Raw genomic sequence first — 20717 nt, forward strand, 5'->3', positions numbered from 1 at the left:
CATTAAGTTTCTTTTATGTGTGTTCATTCGTAAAGCGTTGCGATTTTCTGTTTATTTTGTTTTGCGCGAAGTTCTCAAGCAGGGAAGATGTTGTCATTTATGATTTTCGAATCTTCGCGCTCTATTATTATTCTCGTAGTGCGCATGCTCGTACACGATTGTACGAGGTGCGTCGCGTTTTCTACTCCATCTCTTGTAAGTCAGTCATCTTTATGCATTCATCAAATAAAGACCATCTAAAAGTTCCCGCTCTCGTTTTTCTTTTTCATAGAACAAACACATCAAGTTTTTAATTCTTTCTAATAAAAAAATGGTTCCTTGAGCAAATTTTACAGTCTATAAAAAGCTCTCAAAACAGGATAAATAGGTTGATTTTTCAAAAGTTTTAAAGAAAACTTGACTTATAAATTCGAAAAAATTAATTGTCAATAAAAAAACTTAAGTTTCAACCAAGAAAGATGGGTTTTCAATGAAAAAAGTGGAATTTATAACTAAAAAACGAATGTTAAAAAAACAGTTGAATTTTCCAACAAAATGTATGACTTTTAAAGAAAATAAATTTTTTACCAAATAATTAAATGTTTAACCATATAGTAGAATTGTTAACCAAAAGAGATGAATTCTGAACCCAAAATATAATAGTACAATTGTCAAATAAAAAGAAAAGTAACGTTCGCCAAAAAGATTACTGTCTCAAAAAAAAAGTTAAATTTGCAACCATGTATTAGAACTTTTAAACAAAAATATAGTAGTAGAATTTTCAAATAAAACAATTTACATCCACTAAAGAGATTACTTTTTAAGAAAATAGTTGAATTTTCAATAAAATAATTAAATTTTTAACAAATTAGTAGAAAAAAAAGTTAAATAAAAAAATTAAGGTTTAATCGAAAGACTAATTTTTAAAATTTAAATTTCCAACCAAATAATTAAATCTTCAACAAAATAGTGGAATAACTGTCCACCAAAGATTTATGCATTTTCTTATTAGATTATACAAGGTGTCTAGCGATTCCTGAGAACAAAATTCAAAGTCTTTTGCAGGGCAAGAAAAAAAAACATTTTCATTTTTTTTCATGGTCAAGAATTTCTAAAGAAAGCAGAATCATAAATAAACAAATTCTTATGTGTTTGAGAACATAAGCTGTCATTGGAAAGTCTTTGGGAATATTTTTTAATCTTTGTTAAGACTTTAAAAATCTTGAAATTGTTTAAATATAGGTTAAAATTTTTTAATCTTATGAAGATTTGAAAATCTTTGTGAAACTGTTTAAAAACTTTGAAATATACTAAAATCTATATCTTTTTAAATTTGTTAAATTCTTATTTGAAATCACTGGAATATTTCAAAATTTTGTGAAATCTTTTGAAATTTTCTAAAAAAAATTGAGATAGTCTAAAATCTTGGGAAAGTTTTGCATTTTGGCGTACTGCATTCTTTTTGAAATCTTTTGAAATATCCTAAACAAATTTAAATGATTTAAAAGCTTTTAAATGTTTGAAAATTTGGTGTACGGAACTTTTTGAAATTTCTATGAAAATGTTGTGATATCTTTTTGAAATATTTGTGAAAACTTTGGTATTCATTTGAAATCTTTAAAAATATTGGAAAAAAATTTGTAATACTTGAAACCTTTGAGAATTGTTCGAAATCTTCTAAACGTACATTAAATCATTTGAAATCTTTAAAATATTTGAAATCTGGTGTACTTTACCCTTTTTGAAATCTTTAAATTTAAAATCTTTATTAGTTTTTGCGGAATCTTTTGTATTCATTTGAAACTATACAAATATTTTAAATCTTAGTGAAATATTTTTAAATTTTGGTAAAATTTTTGAAATCTTTCTTTAATCTTTGTGAAATCTTGTTTGCACGCCTTTTTAAAATCTTGTAATCCTTTTAAATATTATAAAAGCTTTCAAATATTTGGAAATCTTTAAAATTATTGTTTAACCATTTGAAATATGCTGTAAACTCAAAAACCGGGTAGTCAACTCCTCGAAACTGGTTTAAAAGTTAAAAAAAAGTTTCAATTTAAAGTTCTTGTGATATATTCAAGGAGATTTCCCCAGGTTTTCAAGGTTTAAACAAAATTCAAGGAGAAATCCAGGCTTTCAAAGACACTACAACAACCTGTTCCAGGGTGGCCGTTTTAATCGACGAAATAAATTCCCGATTATTTCTCGGTTCGTAAACATTTTTAACGGTCAATGAGATTTAAAAAATGGATTACTAAAGCTAACAAATCTTCCACTTGAAGTAATAAAAACAGAGCTGCAAATGAAAGCACTCAAAGTGGAACTTTTAAATTTTTAATTTTTTAAATTTTAATTAAAAAATGTATTCAAATGCTCAATAATTTACGCGTATAAAATTAAAGGTACTAATACTTTTCAATATAAAAAAATATCAATCATCGTTATCATTTTGAAGGCTCTAAATTAAAAATTCAATCAATGAACTTTAAAATTTTCAAAATTATATACTCTTAAGGAATTTTAAGCTAGAAACATTAAATATTAAAAAATTGAAATTTTTTTACCTTAAATTATAAATTCAATTATTTTCTTTTTATATAGTTTAAAAATCCTTGGAAAGATTTAAAATTTTATTTCAAAATTTTGAAAAATCTAGAAGTTGTTTTTAAATTATTTTAAATTTAAAATTCTTTTAGAACTTCTAAATATCTGTCAAAATGAATTGAATTTTGTTTACAATTTTAAGAAAATCCTACAAATTTTAGAAAATTTCTTTACAAATTGGATGTATAAATAACAATTGAACATTTATTATTTACTGGCGAAATTTGAGTAACTTTAAGAAATATGTACAAATTTTGAAAAGATTCAAACTTAATGTAAAACTTGAAATGATAGCCTAATATAAAACAAAATGTAGATTTTCGCAGATTTTAAACAAAAAAATGAGATTCTTTTCAATAATTAATCTTTTTTTTTTAATTAAAATTTTCAAATTAAGTGGGTTAAAAATGGAATATTTTAGACTGAAACAATATTTTGAATTTAATAAAATCATTTAATTAAGAATATATTATTATGAAGTTGTTTGTAATTTAAAAATAGTTTATAAACTTTCAGTCACACGTTCACATTTGCTTAATGACTAAAACTTTCAGATTGAAACCATTTAAGTTTCAACGTTAAAATCTGAAAATACTTCAATTTTGAACTGATTTAAAATCGTTTTGTCCACTTTTTATTACTTAAAGCACAAATAAATTAAATAAAAAATTGTTATCCAAAATTTTTAATATCAAAGGCTTTTATTTTTTATTTGTTCAAGTCTTTAAGAAAGCATTTAAAAATTCTTTAAATCAAACATATAATCATAAAAATAAAAATTTTAATTGAAAAATTGTTTAAGTAAACAAATTTTGAATTACGCATTGTAAGATAAATAATAACATAATTTAAAAATATAACAATTCAACTAATTATTTAAAAACTGTTAAAATCGAACGTGGACATATTTTTCTTCTAAAAATTTGTAAAATTCCCGGTAAAAAAAAAATTCACTGTCATTTCCCGGTCTCAAACAAATTCCCGATTTCCCGGTTCAGCGGCCTCCCTGCTGTTCTATTAATTCAGTTGTTATTTAAGCAAAAAAAAACAAGAAAAAGGGGAATTATTTTGACAAAAAATCGGTTTAAAAAAATGAGGAAAGATTGTAAACTCTGCTTAATGGACAAGAGTATAGAATAGAGGTCGTTCAAGTATTATGTAAAGCCTCGGAGAAGGTGAGTGGTTAGCGTGATGCTAATATAAACGGAATAAACATTTAATTATTTCAAATCGCTGCATCATATGGCTGAGGGTGGAAAATTAAAAAAAAACAGCATTACGCAATATTGAACGGCCCCCAAAGAAATTTGAAAAAAAAAGAAAGAAGAAAACTACTTACGAGAACCCTCACTGTACATTCCATTCCAGTTGTTTTGCGCGTAGGGATTGTAAACGAAAGATGGTTGCTGGGACAATTGTGTTTGATTTTGATTATTTTGTGTAAGCTTATTCGATTGTGCGGGAGGTGGGGGTCCTGGGGGAAGAGGTGGAAGATCGGAATCGTCGTCAAGGGGCATGGGAGTGACGGGCATAAGGGGCTGAATTTCAGATTGCTGTTGGGTTTGTTGTTGCTGTTGTTGGGATTGTTGCTGCTGCTGCTGCTGAGACTGCTGAACCTGCTGTTTTCCTGGAGTATTGGGATTTTGGTGTTGCTGCTGCTGTTGCATATGCTGTGGATTAAAACCCTGTCCATATGCGCCCATCATTCCTTGATGGTAATAAAACATCTGATTATGGTTATAACCTTGTCCGTACATCGGCCTGCAAAAAGAAGTTAAGATTATTCTTGAATTTAGGATTATTTACCCTAAATTAATATAAGTGATTTAAAGCTAAAATTCTGAGAGTAAAAGAGTCTTTGGAAAATAGAAGAGTTGCTGGTTTTATTGACCTTTTTGTGGGAAAAATTAATCTAAGCTGTGCATGGAGATTTCACTATTATGCTATCTTATCTTGATGCTTGCTATTAACTTTCTCTTCAAGAGGTGCCTGTGATTTATGACTCGATTTAAATATTTGTTGTTCACAGTTAAGAATACTTTTCAATGTTGCTGGAAATCAAGATACACAGGAGGAAGTCTTTAGGAAATTGTATTTCTTACAAGGTTCGACGGAAGTAGGCCGAAAATACTGAGTAAAATGTGATATTGTTATTAGATTCGGCCAGAGTTCAAGGCTAATTCTGCTATGTTATTAAATACTGATCAGTTGAATAATTCATGTTTTTATTGAAACATATATTGCAGCTCTAAGAAACTTTATATTTTAACTTTTAAAAACAGGGATTAAAAATGTGGTATATACAATATAATATAACATAGTTTTTAACAAAAAAGGTAAGTTTTAACTAAGAGGATTACGTTTCTACAACAAAAAAATATTTATTTTCACCTAAAACAGATACATTTTCATCTAAAAATAGATTATTATTCAATTTTTCCGTGAAGAAATTAATTTTCAAATGAAAAATAATTTTTCCAGAAAATAGTTAAATTTGACACCAAATTGATGAATCTTTGATAAAAAAAAAAGAATGTCAACCTAACAGACTAATTTTAAACGGAAATTTTTAACTAAAAAAGATTTTCCAGTTTAGAAAGAAAAAAAATCTCATAAAAAATGTTGAACTTTCAAGCTTTCAGTTTTCAACTCCTGAGTATGAATTTTTAACAAAGAAATTGAATTTGAAACAAAAAAAAAAATTTTCTGCCAACATAATTGAACTATTAATTTAAAACCGATAGGTTTTCAACAAAAAATAGTATAGTTAAATTGTCAGTTACAACAAATAATTTTTAAGAGAAAAAATGAATTGTCAACGAAATGCTTAAATTTTCAACAGCAAATGGAATAGTTAAATTTTTAATTAGAGAAATAAATTTTTAACTAAAATTATTATGAATCTTCAACAAACAAATGCATTTTTAACAACATAGTTTCATTTTCTTGTAAAAACACGAATTTGGAACTAAAAAAGATTAATTAAAAAAAATCATAATTAAATTTTCAGTCATAAAAATTAATAGTCGATTTAAAAAAACTAATTTTCAAATAAAAATAGAAAATCTCAACTAAGATTATTCTCTTATTTTTTACCGAAAAATATGATTTCTAACCAAATACATCGATTTTCAAACCAAATATATAAATTAAAAAATTGTTAACCAAAAGGTGAAGGTGTCACCAAGAAAATTAATATGCTACCACAAAAAAGGAATTTTTAAATGAACAGAATTATTTTCTACTAAAAGAAATTAATTTTCAACCAAAAAGATTCTTTTTAACTGAAAATATTCATTTTCTACCAAAGAAATGAATTTTCATCCAAAAACACGAATAAAGCAGCACCAAAAAAATGAATTTTCAGCCAAAAAAATTAATTTTGAACTAAGAAATTAGGTTTCAACTAAAAAGTTTAATCAGTTAACAAGATGGTGAATTATTCACCAAGAAAATTAATATTCTACCACGAAAGATGAAATTTCAACAAAATACAGAAATTGGTCAACAGCAAAAACAATAAATTTAACATTAACTTCATTCAATCTAAAATTCCCAGACTAGTTTTAAATTCCCCGTCTTTTAGCAACCCTAAATTGAAATATTTCAATCAAAATGCTCAATTTTTAAAATAATTTTTTTTAGAAATTGTGCATAAAGTAAAGTAAAAAACTAGTAAACGCCTCGGACTCATTTTAGAAATCGAAATTAGTGTACATAGTGTCACAAATTAATCAAACCAGTGTCAAGATAGTGCCATATTTGTTAAGCATTAAAAATGAACTTCAATGTTTATTTAAGATGTTATTCTTTAGTCATAAATTATCAAAATTCCTATTAATTTATCGCAGGCTTCACAGTTGTTTACCTTTTTTTTAAATTATCCACTTAAATTACAACTGAATTAATAAAACCCTATAAGAAAACCTAAAACATTTTTGGTTGAAAATTCATTTTGTTCGGTTTAAGAGACTATTATTAGATTTCGAATCAAAACAGATTTTTCTTCTTGAAAAATCGCATTTGCGGGTTGAAAATTTATCTGTTTTGTAAAAAAATTCGTAGTTTCGGCTTCAAAACTCAACAGTTGGGTCGAAAATTTACTTATTTGGTCGACAATTGATGTATTTTGTCGTCTTTTTTGGTGGATAATCCATTTTTTAAAATAAAAATTAAATTTTTTGTTGAAACTTGATCTTTTTTGGGTAAATCTAGTTTATTATTATTTTTTTAAAATCAAAATAATCTTTTGATGAAATATCAACTATTACATTTTTCGCCGAATATTCATGTTTTTAGGTTGAAAATTCAACTCCTTGCTTCAAAGTTAAATGAATATAATTAACTATAGTTGAAAATTCGTTTTTTTGGCGGTGGAAAGGTAATTCAAAAAAATTAATATTTGTGTACTATGTCGAAAATTAAACTGGTTTATAGAAAATTCTTCATTTTGGCATACAAATTTAATAAATAAAAATATTTGGCACTTAGATCAAAAAATGTTTTAATGAAATTATTTCGAAATAATAATTTTTGGTAGAAAATTAATCTCCCTGGTTGAAAATTCACCTCTTTGGTTAACAGTTTATGTATTTTGTCGAAAATTAGTTTTGTTTGGTAGAAAATCAATTTTTTTGTTTGTTTTAAATAAAGTATTTTCTTGAAAATTCATCTCTTTTAATTAAATTCAACTCCTTGGTTGAAAGTTCATTTTTGTAGCTGATAATTCGCTTGATTTATTTATTGAAAAGTAATCTATTGAAGTGGAAATTGAACTATATTGTTGAAAGGTCACCTTATTGGCTTTTAAATTAAGTTTTCTGTTGTAAATGCACAACCGGGTTAAAAATTCAACTGTGTTGGCATCAAAATTCAACAATTACATATAAAATTCAACTGTTTAGTACAAAATTAGTTCTTTTTTAAAATTAAAAATGAATTCGTTTCTATGGAAATGTTACTACTCCACTGTTGATTAAAAATTGATCTCTGATTAAAAAATTTAACTATTTAGTTTAAAAAATCTAAAAACAAAAAAATAAACTAGAATTAAACAAATAAAATTTGGACTAACATCACATCCATAGTTTAAAGTAGTTAGTTCAAAATGTACGTAATATGTTAAAAATGCATTTTTTTGTCAGAAAATTAAGTTTCTTGGTTTAAAATTCAACTATTTGCTTCAAAATTTATTTATTTTGTTCAAAAATATACTTTTTTCGGAAATTGTGTACTTAGTGTAATTTTTTCGAAATAGTAGAAAAATTGTGTCATTTTAAAAAATGTAAATAGTGCGGTTAGTCCGAGGCCTGTTATAATAAAATCCTTTCCAATCCTTCAAATTAATTCAAACTTGATACGAGATATTGCTCCTGCTCCAAAAATAGTACTTATAGATTTGGATGCAATTTTACGTTCTTACGACTTATGGAAATTTGAATTTGTTCTTAGTTTGCGGCTTCAAAATTGAAAGAAAACAAACACTCTAAAACATAGCAGTATGCATATAATGTAATCTGTAGGAGAAAAATAGCACAATAGTGTAAGATAAGACAAGTGTTAACTTATTTGGGCCTCCAGCGGTTGCCCAAATAGTTCGCTACACGGATAAAAATAGAATACTTAAGGAATTATAAGACACGAAATCGCTAGAAGCCCGAATAGATAACCTAACTTCTCCATTGTTTGGATCTGGTCTTTAGCTCGCAGTTTGATACCAAAAATGAAATCCAATAACCCAAGAACATTGTCCTCTGGAATTAAGTAGAATTTCACATTTTTCCGTAAATTTTAGATCAAGAGTCAATAAACTTACGAAAATTGCGACGCTACCTCACACTTTAAGAATTGTATCTTTTACAACCTTGAGATTAGGGACTTTACAGCAGGCCTAAAAGGTAAATTCGAAAGGTCTCTCCGCGTTATCAAAATGGTGGTGAAAAAGGGCCGTCGACCTAAAATGCATAAACCTACTCCAAAATTGGGTTTAAACCTAGTGTACACTATTCAATTTTTTCCAGACGAGAAACAAGCACTCGGAAATTACGAAGCACAAAAATCGTTACTGCAGATCTAAATTCGCCTACGAAAATAAATAATAGGCTTACGTCGTCACGCGAGCTGTTACCGTAATTGGGCGGGATTGGCGAAGTCATTCGAAGACGATGTCAATGGAAACATAAGCCAAAGTGACAGGACAAGAGAGGCCTCAAGGAAAGTTGATAAGGAAACGAGGAATTCAAGGGCAATTTTTGAGATTAAACTTGTTCTTACCCTGCGTATGGAGGATAAAGATGCATGTTGCCCGAGGGATATTGCCACGCCATGTTAGCCATTGAACCTGCTCCGAGTTGCTGTGGAAATTGCTGCTGCTGCTTCTGTTGAGGCCCTATGGTTTCACTTTCTGACATAGCGAACACGATTTTAACATCAACTTTCTTTACCTGCCTTTGATCGTTACCTGGATTGCTATTTAAAGTAGCACGCGTCTGAAATTCCGAGCACCATACACACTTTGCAGAGGCATCGAACACTACACAGATTGATTAGAATGACGTTTTCCTTGTGTCTTCCCCTCGTCTCTCTGATTCACAAAGACGCGACTCTTACATGAATGCTGGTTGGTTACAAATTTCCCGCCGAAATTTGAATCCGAAAAAATCATTTATCGTTTGACTTCTTATTAAAACTTTTTAATATTTATTAGGACTAAAGAAAAGTAGAAAGTATTTTTTCAGTGATATTTTCAACTAGATAATTTATGGGAAGCAAAAAAAATCATAATTAGAGCCTATTCCTGAGTGTGAAAGGCTTAGCATCTCACGAGAGCCAATCAAACACGCCTTTAGAAAAGTACATTTTTTCCTTCACTGAACCCAGCGAACCCAGGGTTTTTGGTTAACGCGCGACAAATTCAAACTGCATTTCAGTATTATACTGCGAAAAAATACGTGTAATGAAAATGTCGCACTCATTTTTGTTGACTACCTGATTAATTGCATGCTGTATGAAATTGCTTCAAATGGCTATTTTCAGTTTTTTTTTAATTTCTGAAATTTTTTAATTCAAAATTTATTGTTTCTAAAAATTTATATGTAAAAGAGAAAATTTAAATTGTGAATGATTCTTTAATAATTAAGGCAACAAAGGGCATGTCTGTATTTATCAATTAATAATGATTAATAATTTTCTACTTCACCAATTTAGTCGATTAACATTTTAAGTAATTTTGTTTGATGACATAATTTATTTCTGAATGCTCTTAAATATTATTGATCAAAAAGAACATTAGAATGGTAAATGTTTTTTAATATTGAGAAATATATATGTTCTTAACTTTTTGCTATTACACTATAATTTGTAAGCTTATTCACGCTATTAAAGAGGCGAGAAAAATAAAATCATGGACAAAATTTTATAATATTTTAATTCACGAAGAGTATACATTTTCGGCACCGGTAACAAAAAAATTACCGGTGCTGAAAATAAAATTTCTGGAAAATTAGAAATTATTTAGATTTTATTTTCGGTTTTATTTTAAAACGTTCCTTTTAAGCTTTAAGAATTTAAAAATATGACGAAAATGAATCTGAAATATATATTTTTTTAATTTTTAACGGTTTCAAAAGATGTTTTAAGGATTTAGAAGTTTGGTAAAGATTCAAAACTGATATGAAATTTGATAAGATTTCATGAATCTTATTGAATAAAATTTTGAATTCTTTCTTAAGATTTTAGGGAAAATTTTAATTTATTGTTCTATTTTGGTAAATTAATTTTTTAAAAATATTGATAAAGACTTTTTTAAATTCCGAATGATTTCCTTAAATTTCGAAGTAGCTTCTCGAAGATTTTAAAGCAAACTTTTTTAATTTCTGGAGATTGCAAAATTAAAAAAAATCAAATCATTGTAAAAAATATTTAGAAGTTTTTGCAAAATTTCGAAAATAATTCGAAATTTTAAAACTTTAGTTCCAGAAAGAATTTGATCTTTTATTTGCAAAATTTTTAAGCACTATAAATATTGTTTTATTTATTGACTATGGCGTCATAAAGCACTGTGTGCATGTACAAAAACTCGGGTCAGGTTCAAGTAAAAGAATAAATCAGAAATAAATTTATTCAAAAAATAAAGAAGACAAAATTTAAAAGCATTCCAAATATTTTCAAACTCATTAAAAAAGAATTTGGAAGATTTTAAGGCCATTTTTTAATTTGGAAAATTAAAAAAAAAAAAAAAATTTAGAAGTTTTTAAAAATGTTGAAAGGTTTCCAAAGAATAAAAAATGGTCTTAAGATTTCTCTTCAAATTTTTTTTATTATTTTTGATTTTACATCAATTATTTTAAGTAAATATTTTTAAATATTTCAAAACATTCCAAAAGATTTTCGATATCAAAAAAGAACCTGGAAGATTTAAATGCAATTTTTTAATTTTGCAGAATTTTTTAAACATTTTAGGAAATAGTTGAATCATTTAAAAATATATTTGACGTTTAAACAAAATTTTTGATAATATACAGGTGTTGTAAAATGATACAAAAGTAATCTCAAATTTAAACAAAATTCTTACCAATTTAAAACAAATTGCATATTCTTGAAAATTGCGAAAACAAATTTAGAAGCTTTTTAAGAATTTCGAAAGGTTTCAAGAAATTAAAAAAATGTGCTTAGATATCTATGAAAATTTTTTATTATTTTTTGATTTCACAAAACATATTTTAAAAGAATGTTTAAAAAAGCTGTGTTTACTCTTAAGACGTGCCGAAAAAATGTCGCGATGACGAAGCAGTTCGTATTTTAAAAATGTTAAAAAAGATTCTGAAAGATTTTCTAAATTTTCAAAAAATAATCTGGAAGATTTCAAGAGAACTTTGTATAATTCTGCAGAATTTTATCAAAACTTTATCTAAACAAAAAGTTTTCGTAAATTTTTCTAAACTGGAGACTTAAGTATATACTACAATTTCCAATCATAAAATGTATTTCTGTCTTTAGTTTAAAATTATTGACTTTTTGTTAGAAAAGTATTCTTCCAGTTTGGAAATACATCTTTTTGGATGCCAATTATTTAATTTGGTTTAAAATTCAAATCTTTTCTAGAGACTCCTTGTTTATTGTATATTATTATTCTTTTAACTAGAAATGAAAATATTCCATTTTTCGTTGAATATGTATCTTTTTTAGTTAAAAATATGGATGAAATTTTACTGATTTTGTTAAGAAATGTTTCTTTTTTTTTTTGGTTGAAAAAATTCGTTTCTTTTTATTGACAATTAATTGTCTTTATTTGTAAGTTCAACTATATCATTGCGTTCATGTCTTTTGTCGAAAATTCTTCATTTTTGGTAGAATATTATTCTTTTTGTTGGTAAATTAATTTCTCATTCAGTAAATATTTAACTGGTTTGTTAGAAATTTGTTGTTTTTTTAGTTAAAAATTAATTTTTTAAACTAAAAATTTGACTATTTCATTTTTTGACGAGAATTAGTCTTTTTTAGTTTAAAATTTATTTATTTCGTTGAAAAATTAAACTACTTTGTTGCAAATTCATTTTTTCTCTAAAATTTTAATAATTTAATTTTCGACCAAAAATGTATTTTTCAGTTGAAAGTTTAACAATTTGTTCTAAAATAATATTTGTTTCAAATGAAGATTTACCTTTTTTTAGTTGAAACTTCATCTATTTGGTCTAAAAATGGACTTTCTAGTAGAAAATGAATCTTGTTGCTTGGAAATTCATATTTTAGGTTGAAAATTGAGTAATTTGTTTTTATATCAACATTTATTATCATTAGTTAAAAATTCAACCATTCGGTTTAAAAAATAGAGAAAGTTATGAAAACACCTAATTTGAAGCATTTTTTCACTAAAAAATAATCTTAGATTAGTGAAATTTAGAATCACGTAAGAAAAACTGACCAGTTATTAAAATCTTAATTTTTTTTAACTGAATAATTAAACTCGTACTTTGTTTTACAAATAATATATAAACTCTTATTATTAATTTGTATGAAAAAAGGTTTTTTTGATTTATTCCATTTATTCCATTTAAATTTTCGCGGGACTGTGGCTAGCGCTGCCTAGCGGTTAGGTCATGTGACTCAAGATTTGCACCAATCCCTGTGCTTGCTTTCCTTTGAAGCTCAAAAATATTCAAGAGCATGTATATATGTATATACATGATATACAGATATATGTCATTTTTTGTGTTGTGTCGTTTACGTTTTTTTTTTAAAGAAATATATATTTATATCTACATATAAAACAAGTTTTATAAAATTAAAAAATAGAGTGCCTGGATTGAGCGAATAGGGCAAAAATATAAGCATTCTCTCACAGGTAAATAAGATTCTATCCTAATTGTTTACTTTCGTAGCAAGTGTCGTTTTTATAATCTTCTGTAAATTTAAACACGTGCAGATGCAAATTTACATAAGATAATTACTTCTTTTTCCAGTTTTTATCGTCAAACAGAATAAGTAGTTAGTCTATCGTTGCAATTTTTTGTAAAGAGGTCGGTTTCTGTTGCGAATGCTGTCTACAATTTCAGAAAATTGAGGTTAGGAGATCAAATTAAATGAATTTTTAGGAGTTTGAAAGTATTAAACGCAAGAACTGATAACAATCTAACTTAACATATTTGTTATTCTGTGTTATCAAAAGTAATTTGAAAATATTTCAAAGAAGTTATTAGATTTTTTCGATTTTTCTAACTAATAACAGTTGTTAAATTATTTATAATGATATAAATTTCTACTTATTTATAATTATAATTTTTTGGAAAGATTTGCACGCTTTAGTAACATGTATTTTGCGTATGGTAGTCACGCGATACGTGGCAATTGATTTTTTACGCTGATTAAAACTCTGATGTGGATTTCTTGGTAAAAAATGTTTTCAGTGTTGCCAGATAAGTAAAGTTTTAGGGTGTTTATCCTACCTCCACAACCTGGAATTTCCAGGGAATTTTTATATACTTTGAAAGACCAGGAAAATGTCGAGGAGAATCAGGAATTTTTTCGAGAGCATGCTTAATTTTTTTTTTAATTGCAATATAAAATGAATAACAATGATTCATTTATCATCGGTTTAAAAATTTTTTTTCTTGGCTGAAAATTTAACTATTCAATTTTTGTTGGAAAATTGATGGTTTTTAGTTGAAAATTCAAGTACTTTGTGCCAAATTGTTTCTTTTTGGTATCAAATTAATCTTTTTTGTTTGAAAATTCCACAGTTTGTTTGCAATTTTGCAACAAGTTTTTAGGATGAATGCAACTTTTTTTTATTAAAAATTAAAATTTTTCGGTTGGATTAACAACTAAATTTTTTGTTAAAAACTCATGTTTTTGGTTAAAAAATTAGTTGTTTTTTTTGTTGTTGAAAATTCGTTTTTTCTTCGACCGAAAATTAATTTTTTGCACTGAAAATTGAACTACATGTTCCAGTTGTTTGGCTTCAAAATAAAAAAAAATTGATATAAAATTAAACTATAAGATACAAAATTGGACTATTATGTAAACAATTCTTTTTTTTTTAATTAAAAATCAATTATCCTTAATGAAAATAACTATTCCATTTTTAGGTGAAATTGATATTTGATAATTTAAAAATTCAAGTTCTTAGTAACAATGTTTACAAACGAAAAAATATAAGGTAAAAATTATTCGAATAAAATTTGAACTAGCATCAGATCTATTGTTTAAACTATTGGTTAAAAAATTATGTGTTTTCTTGAAAATTTGTCTTTTCTGGTAGCCAATAAATCTTCTCGATTGAAAATTCATGAATTCGATTAAAAATGTTGTTTTCTGATTGAAAATTAATCTGTTTTTTGTTTACAATTCAAGTATTTTGTTAAAAATTCGTTTAATTTGGTTAAGTCCATATTTTCTATTAAGTTCTTTTATTTTTGAATATAAACTACTAAATTTTTCGTTGAAAATTCGTTTTCTTTTTTGTTGAAAAGTAATTTTGTTTAATGTAAATTTAAGTATTTAGTTGAAAATTCATATTCTCGCGTTGAAAATTGCACTGTTTTGTTAAAAATTGTTTTTTGCCTTGCAAATTAAAAAATTTGGTAAAAAAATCAACTATTTGTTACAAAATTTAACAATTTTGTAAAAAATTCGATTTTTGAGTTTGGAATTAATTTTTTAACTAATAATGTAACGATTCCATTTTTTTTATGGAACCTAATATTTTAAATTGAAAATTTATCTTCTGTAGTTGAAAATTCAACTCTTGGTTGATCTACTTTCTTTAAAGGTCATTTTTATGGTTTAAGATTCATAACTTCAGTCAAAAATTAGTTGCTTCTTTAAAAATAAACATTAACTTTCTCATCTGAAAATTTAACTATATTGTTAAAAATTAAACTGATTAATTGAAAATTAACTTTTTTGTTGAAAATTCAACTGTTTTGTGGAAAATTCGTAATTTTGACTTGTAAATGAAAAAATGTTGCTGAAAGTTATTATATTTTTAAATTGGAAATAAATCCTCTTAAATCACAATGTAACTACTTCACTTTTTGTTAAAAATTCATCTTTTTGTTAAAAAATTAGATTTTTTTTTTGAAAACTCGTTTTTTCTTTGACCGAAAATTAATGTTTTGCACTCAAAATTGAACTACAGGTTCCAGTTGAAACTTTTTTTGTTGAAAATGTTTTTTTTAGTGTGTAAATTAATTTTTTTTAACTGAAAATGTAATTATTCCAGTGAAGTATTCCATCATTTTAGTTAAAAGTTAATCTTTTTTGTTGAAAATTGACTTTTTAACTAAAATATTAACTATTGAATTTTTAGTTGAAAAATGATATTTTTTAGTTGAACATTCATCTTTGTTTATAGAAATTAATCTTCTTGGTTGAATATTAATATTTTTGTTTGCAAATTGAATTATTTCTGTTACAGGTTGATCATTTTAGTTTAAAGTTTACCTTTTTGGTTTAAAATTCATCACTTTCTTTGAAAATTATTTTTTTTACTGTAAATGTCCCTATTCCAATTGAAAATGCCATAAATTTAGTTGAAAATCCATCTCTTTGGTCGAACATTAATTCTATAAAACTGAAAATTTAATTTTTTGTTTACAATTTATAATTTTTGTTTGAAAATTCAATTTTTCTAGTTAAAGGTTAATAATTCTGTAAAAAAATTCATCTTTTTGGTTTAAAATTCATCACTGTGTATGAAAATGTAAATATTTTTTGACATCTTTTTTCTGGAAAAAAATTATTTCTTGTAAACTGAAAATGTAACTATTCCAATTGCATAGTCTATGATCTTAGTTGAAAATTCATCTCTTTGGCCAAGCATTAATTTTTTTAAGTGAAAATTTATCTTCTTAGTTCAAAATTATTCTTTTCGGTTGAACATAGAACTGTTCCACTGAAATACTAATAATTTTAGTTAAAATTCATAATGTTGGTTTTCAAATTCAACTATTCCAGTTGAAGAATAATTTTTTGAGTTGTAAATTCATCAGTTTCATTGAAAATTAATTTTCATATTTAAAAATTGACTATTACATTTTTAGTTGGAAATTGTTTTTTTTTTAAGTTCAAAATTCAACTATTTTATTGAAAATGTATCTTTTTTAATTTAAGGTTCAACAATTTCGTTAAAACTTATGTATTTTTTTGAAAATTAGTTTGACTTTTTTGGTAGAAAATTAACTATTCCATATTTGTCTGGAAACTGATCTTTTTTAGTTAACAATTCAAATAGCTAATTGAAAATTGATATTTTAGTTCAAAGTGAAATTGTTTGGTTCAGAATTCTTGTATTTTGTTCAAAAATTATTATTTTCTTTTGGTAGAAAATTAATGTTTCTGGTTGAAAATTGAACTATCTAGTTAAAAATTCATCTATATTGTTGAAAATGCAATATTTTTAAAAATATTTTTTGAAGCGGTTTAAATTTAATGTAATATAGTACCCACATTAATTTTACCTAAATATACACTGAATTCTATGTACAAGATAAAATAAAATTGTTTAAAAATTATTACTTGAATTCATGGGCTCTAGAGGCAAATTTAAGAAATGATTAATTTTTTTTAGTATTATTTAATTAAATGATGGTGCTAATATGTTTCAGAATATCTTATAATGTAGTTTGTCAAAGCTTTTTAAATGAAACAACGTAATTGTATCCCTAGAAACTGAAAAAATATTATTTATAATATTTTTCCAAACCGTATACAAATTCGGAGTAGATTGTTTAAAAAAAAACTAAATAATTGAATGGAGATACTTAGAAAAACTCTGGAATTGTCAGGGATTTTTTTTCAGGATTTGAGTAGACACTGAGTTTGAAACTGTACATATGTAAATTTTATCCTTGAAAATTCTAAAGTAATAAAATTAGAAGACTTCTTAGTTTCAAAATATTCAAATAACAAATATGAAAGCCTGCATAGTCCATAAAATTATCATATATTATAATTTTATTTTCATTCGCTTCTACAGCTGGGTGGTGGCGAAAATTCTTTTTAGAAATTCTCTGATTTTCCCCTGACCATTAATATTTAAAGCCCAAATTCTAATCTTATAACATTTTTATTAAGAAAACTCAGGGTGGCTGCAAAATCTAATTTGTTAAATTACCTCGCTTTTCCCTGACTAGTTTTTCATTTTTCCTGCTCATTAATATTTAAAGCACAAAATTTTTATCTTTTAACATTTTCAATTTAAAATGCTTTATAAAAAGAATCTATGAAAATATTATAAAATTTCCCACAATCGTTAAAATCATTTGAAATCTTTTAAAATTCCTTGAAATTGTTTAAAATTATTTAAATTAAATAGGATTAAATAGGATTTAAATTAATTTTTTTAGATTTTTAAAATAGGAGTCTAATTTAAATTTCTTAAATTTTAAATTCTTTTAAAAAGTTCAAGGAATTTCACAGGATTTGAAAGCATTAAAAAATGTTAATGGTATTTTAAAACATTTCGGGAATTAGCAATGCATTTGGGTAATTTTATGGGATTTTAAAAGGTTTTAAACAATATATGGTACTTTCAAAGATTCCAAAGAATTTCCAATGACTTTAAAAAACTTCAAGACATTTCATAAGGTTTCGAAGTTATTTTAAATTCCATGGATTATTTTAAAATGCCTTCAACTATTTCAAATCATTTGAAGTCACATTAAATCACTGAAATTAATTGATAATTAACTTTTTTAAATTTAAATGTTTAAATTAAATTAATTAACTTAATGAATTAATTAATTTTTAATTTAAATTAAATTTTTTTAAAATGAATTGACAATATTTCCTGAAATCCTGGGAAATTTATTAAACTATTTTGAGAGCTTTTAAAGATGCTTAAAATCAATGAATCTTTAAAAATCGCTTGAAAACTTATAGTCTCTGTAAAATCGTTCCATATCTTCCGAAATTCTTTATAATCAAATGCAAAATTTTTTCAAATCCCTTAACATTATTAAATTTCTTAGAAATACATTAGAATTTCTAAAAACTCTTGAAAATACTTTGGAATCTTTTTAAATACCTTAAAATATTTCAAATGTTTCGAAACCATTTAAAATCCCTTTAAACTACTTAAAGCTCTTGATCAAAATTTTTTTTATAACACTCTTAATTATTTCATATCCTTTGAAATCCCATTACATTACTTAAATAAAATTAAAATTCTTTGTAATCTTTTCAAATACTCTAATATATTTTTAAAAATTGAAATCCTTTGACATTTTTTCAAGCTTTTTGAAAATTTCTTGGAATTTTAGAAACTACCATAAATGATTTTAAATCCCTTGAAACTTTTCAAAGCTCTTAAAAATTGCAAAAATTATTTTAAATACCCTTAAATCTTTTGAAATCTCTTTAAATAGTTCAAATCTACTAACAAAATTTAGTAATCTTTTAAAATATGCTAAGATATTTCAAGAAGATTCAGAAATAGGTACCTCAATTCAATAATGATGAATCCATGGGTTAATTTATTACGAGAAAAGTGACTTTAGAGCCTTTATATTAAAAAACAAATTATTCCTAGATTTTACCATTTTTTTCAAAATTTCTAACTTCCCTTATTGCCAGAATCTTCCTGACCTGCACCCACCTTGAATATTTTATAAATGGAATGAAATAATTTTTAAATTAAAAATTGAAAATGTTTTTTTTGTCAGTATAAAATAATTTTTTATAGAAATTCCCTGACTTCTGCAACTGATTTTTCAAAATCCCTGACTGTTTTATTTTTTAAAATGCCTATTGTTTGCATTTGTCAATTCAATTAAAATTCTTCCTTTTAGGGACAAACTGAAGAAGTACTCAATTTTCAACTGCAGAAAGTTGAAATTATTTCCTTTGAAGAGAATTTTTCTCATCTGGCAACACTGGCGTTACATACAAGTGGACATTTAGTTTCCACATTTTTAATTTGTGCTACACGCGTCCATTGTTACTTTTACAAGACCATGATGGCTTCCTTGCTGGTTCCACCAGCTTCTGTTCGTGGAATGACATTGTTGGATCGCCATGCGTTCACCAAAACGGTAAAAGTACCTTCTTTACGCCTCCAAAATATTAATCTCTCAAAAGTTATGCCAATTCTAAAAAAATACATCCTTAAAATACAAAAATTGAAACCAGTAATCTCGTCAGAAAAGGGTATAATTGCCTACCTCGATCCCGAGAAAATAGAAACATTAGAAGATATTCTCGATTCTGATAGAGAAATGATTCAATCCTTGAATGCAGAATTTTCCAAAATGGAATTAAATTTGACTTACGAAAACTGGAAAGTAGAAGATGTACTGAAAGCAATTTTGCCAGGAGAAATTGAAGTTCCAACCGGTTTTAGCCAAATAGGACACATTATTCACTTGAATCTTCGGGATTCTCAATTACCATACAAAGCTTTGATTGGCCAAGTTTTTCTTGATAAAATACCAAATGCCAAAACAGTGATAAATAAAACAAACGAAATTGACTCAACATTTCGATTTTTTTCAATGGAAATTCTCGCTGGCGAGGAAAATACAGACGTTGAAGTGAAAGAGAATGGTCTTCGATATCAATTCGATTTTTCTAAAGTATATTGGAATCCTCGATTAGGAACTGAACACGGGAAAATAGTTAATTTTCTAAAGCCAGAGGATGTTTTGTACGATGTTTTCGCAGGTGTTGGGCCTTTTGCCGTTCCAGCAGCTCGTAAAGGTATCAAAGTTCTCGCGAATGATTTAAATCCAGAGTCCTACAAGTGGCTCTTGAAAAACGCCAAGATCAATAAAACTAAAGGAAATATCACAGCTTTCAACAAAGATGGTAGGGACTTTTTGAGGAATGAAGTGAAAATCGATATTCTAAAACGCAGAGAAAATAACGAATCTGGTGTTGAACACATAGTAATGAATCTTCCAGCAATGGCTGTTGAATTTTTGGACGTATTTCGGGATTGGTTCTCTGATGAGGAAATTAGGAAAGTTTCTTCAAAACAATCCATAATTCATATTTACTGTTTTGTAAAACTTGCGAAAAATGAAGAACCGTCTGATGTTGCAAAATCGCTTGTCGAAGAGAAACTTGATGCAATTTTGTGTCCGAAAACTCTGATCGAGATTCGTCACGTTCGAAATGTTTCTCCTAAAAAGGAAATGATGCGAATTTCGTTTTTCTTGACGGAAAAGATTTTGAGAGGCGGGGAGCCAGCAACGAAGAAATTTAGAGAAAATGAAGATAACGATGTGTTTAATTGTTAGGTAAAGATGGCTAAAAATAAGGGACCAAACAAGACGAAGAAAAATGTATTCAAGGTTGCCGGATCTCGCTCTCTTCGTCTTAAATCCAAAGCTCAAAAAGTGTCGAGCAATTTGAAAAAAGTAAGTGCTATGTTAGGGACTTTTTCTCTCTGGTTAGGGTGTCCAATAAAGATTTGAATTTTTTAATTTTCCAAACGATTCTTTGTTAAATTTGTTTCTTTTTGTGCAAAAATACTGTCATAAATTTTATTTTATTTCAGGCCTCAGACTCACTACACTTTTTTTAAAACTGTTTGACGCTTTTTTTTATAGCGATGACACTATTTGAAAAATTGACACTTAAGACCCTATTTTTCATTATTTTCTCAATTTTGCAGAAAAGGAGGTGTATTCTGA

General features: G+C 26.2%; 2 protein-coding genes across 8 annotated transcripts in view; one reads left to right on the top strand and one right to left on the bottom strand.

The window, feature by feature from the left end:
• The window catches only part of LOC117174096 (leukocyte receptor cluster member 8 homolog), a 28064-nt gene extending 18921 nt beyond the window's left edge, over positions 1-9143 (bottom strand). For 2 of the 4 annotated variants that reach the window (XM_033362828.1, XM_033362827.1), the window contains exons 1-2: positions 8857-9135; positions 3923-4344 (exon numbers count right to left, since the gene is read on the bottom strand). In XM_033362828.1, coding sequence (XP_033218719.1) covers positions 3923-4344; positions 8857-8993 — 559 coding nt within the window. In that variant the 5' untranslated portion in view covers positions 8994-9135. Of the gene's footprint in view, positions 1-3922; positions 4345-8856 lie in introns of all 4 variants that reach the window. The other 2 variants (XM_033362829.1, XM_033362830.1) reach the window with 2 other exon arrangements.
• A 3625-nt stretch (positions 9144-12768) lies between these two features.
• The window catches only part of LOC117174975 (FAD synthase-like), a 42054-nt gene continuing 34105 nt past the window's right edge, over positions 12769-20717 (top strand). The window contains exons 1-2 of one of the 4 annotated variants that reach the window (XR_004467411.1): positions 12769-12925; positions 18873-20441. Coding sequence is in view for 1 of the 4 variants with exons in the window: in XM_033364451.1 (XP_033220342.1) it covers positions 19099-19115 (17 nt within the window). In the remaining 3 variants the exon portion in view is untranslated. Of the gene's footprint in view, positions 12926-13080; positions 13146-18872; positions 20442-20717 lie in introns of those variants that run through there. The other 3 variants (XM_033364451.1, XR_004467412.1, XM_033364452.1) reach the window with 3 other exon arrangements.

Source organism: Belonocnema kinseyi, chromosome 6, assembly GCF_010883055.1.
Source record: "Belonocnema kinseyi isolate 2016_QV_RU_SX_M_011 chromosome 6, B_treatae_v1, whole genome shotgun sequence".
Classification (NCBI taxonomy): domain Eukaryota; kingdom Metazoa; phylum Arthropoda; class Insecta; order Hymenoptera; family Cynipidae; genus Belonocnema; species Belonocnema kinseyi.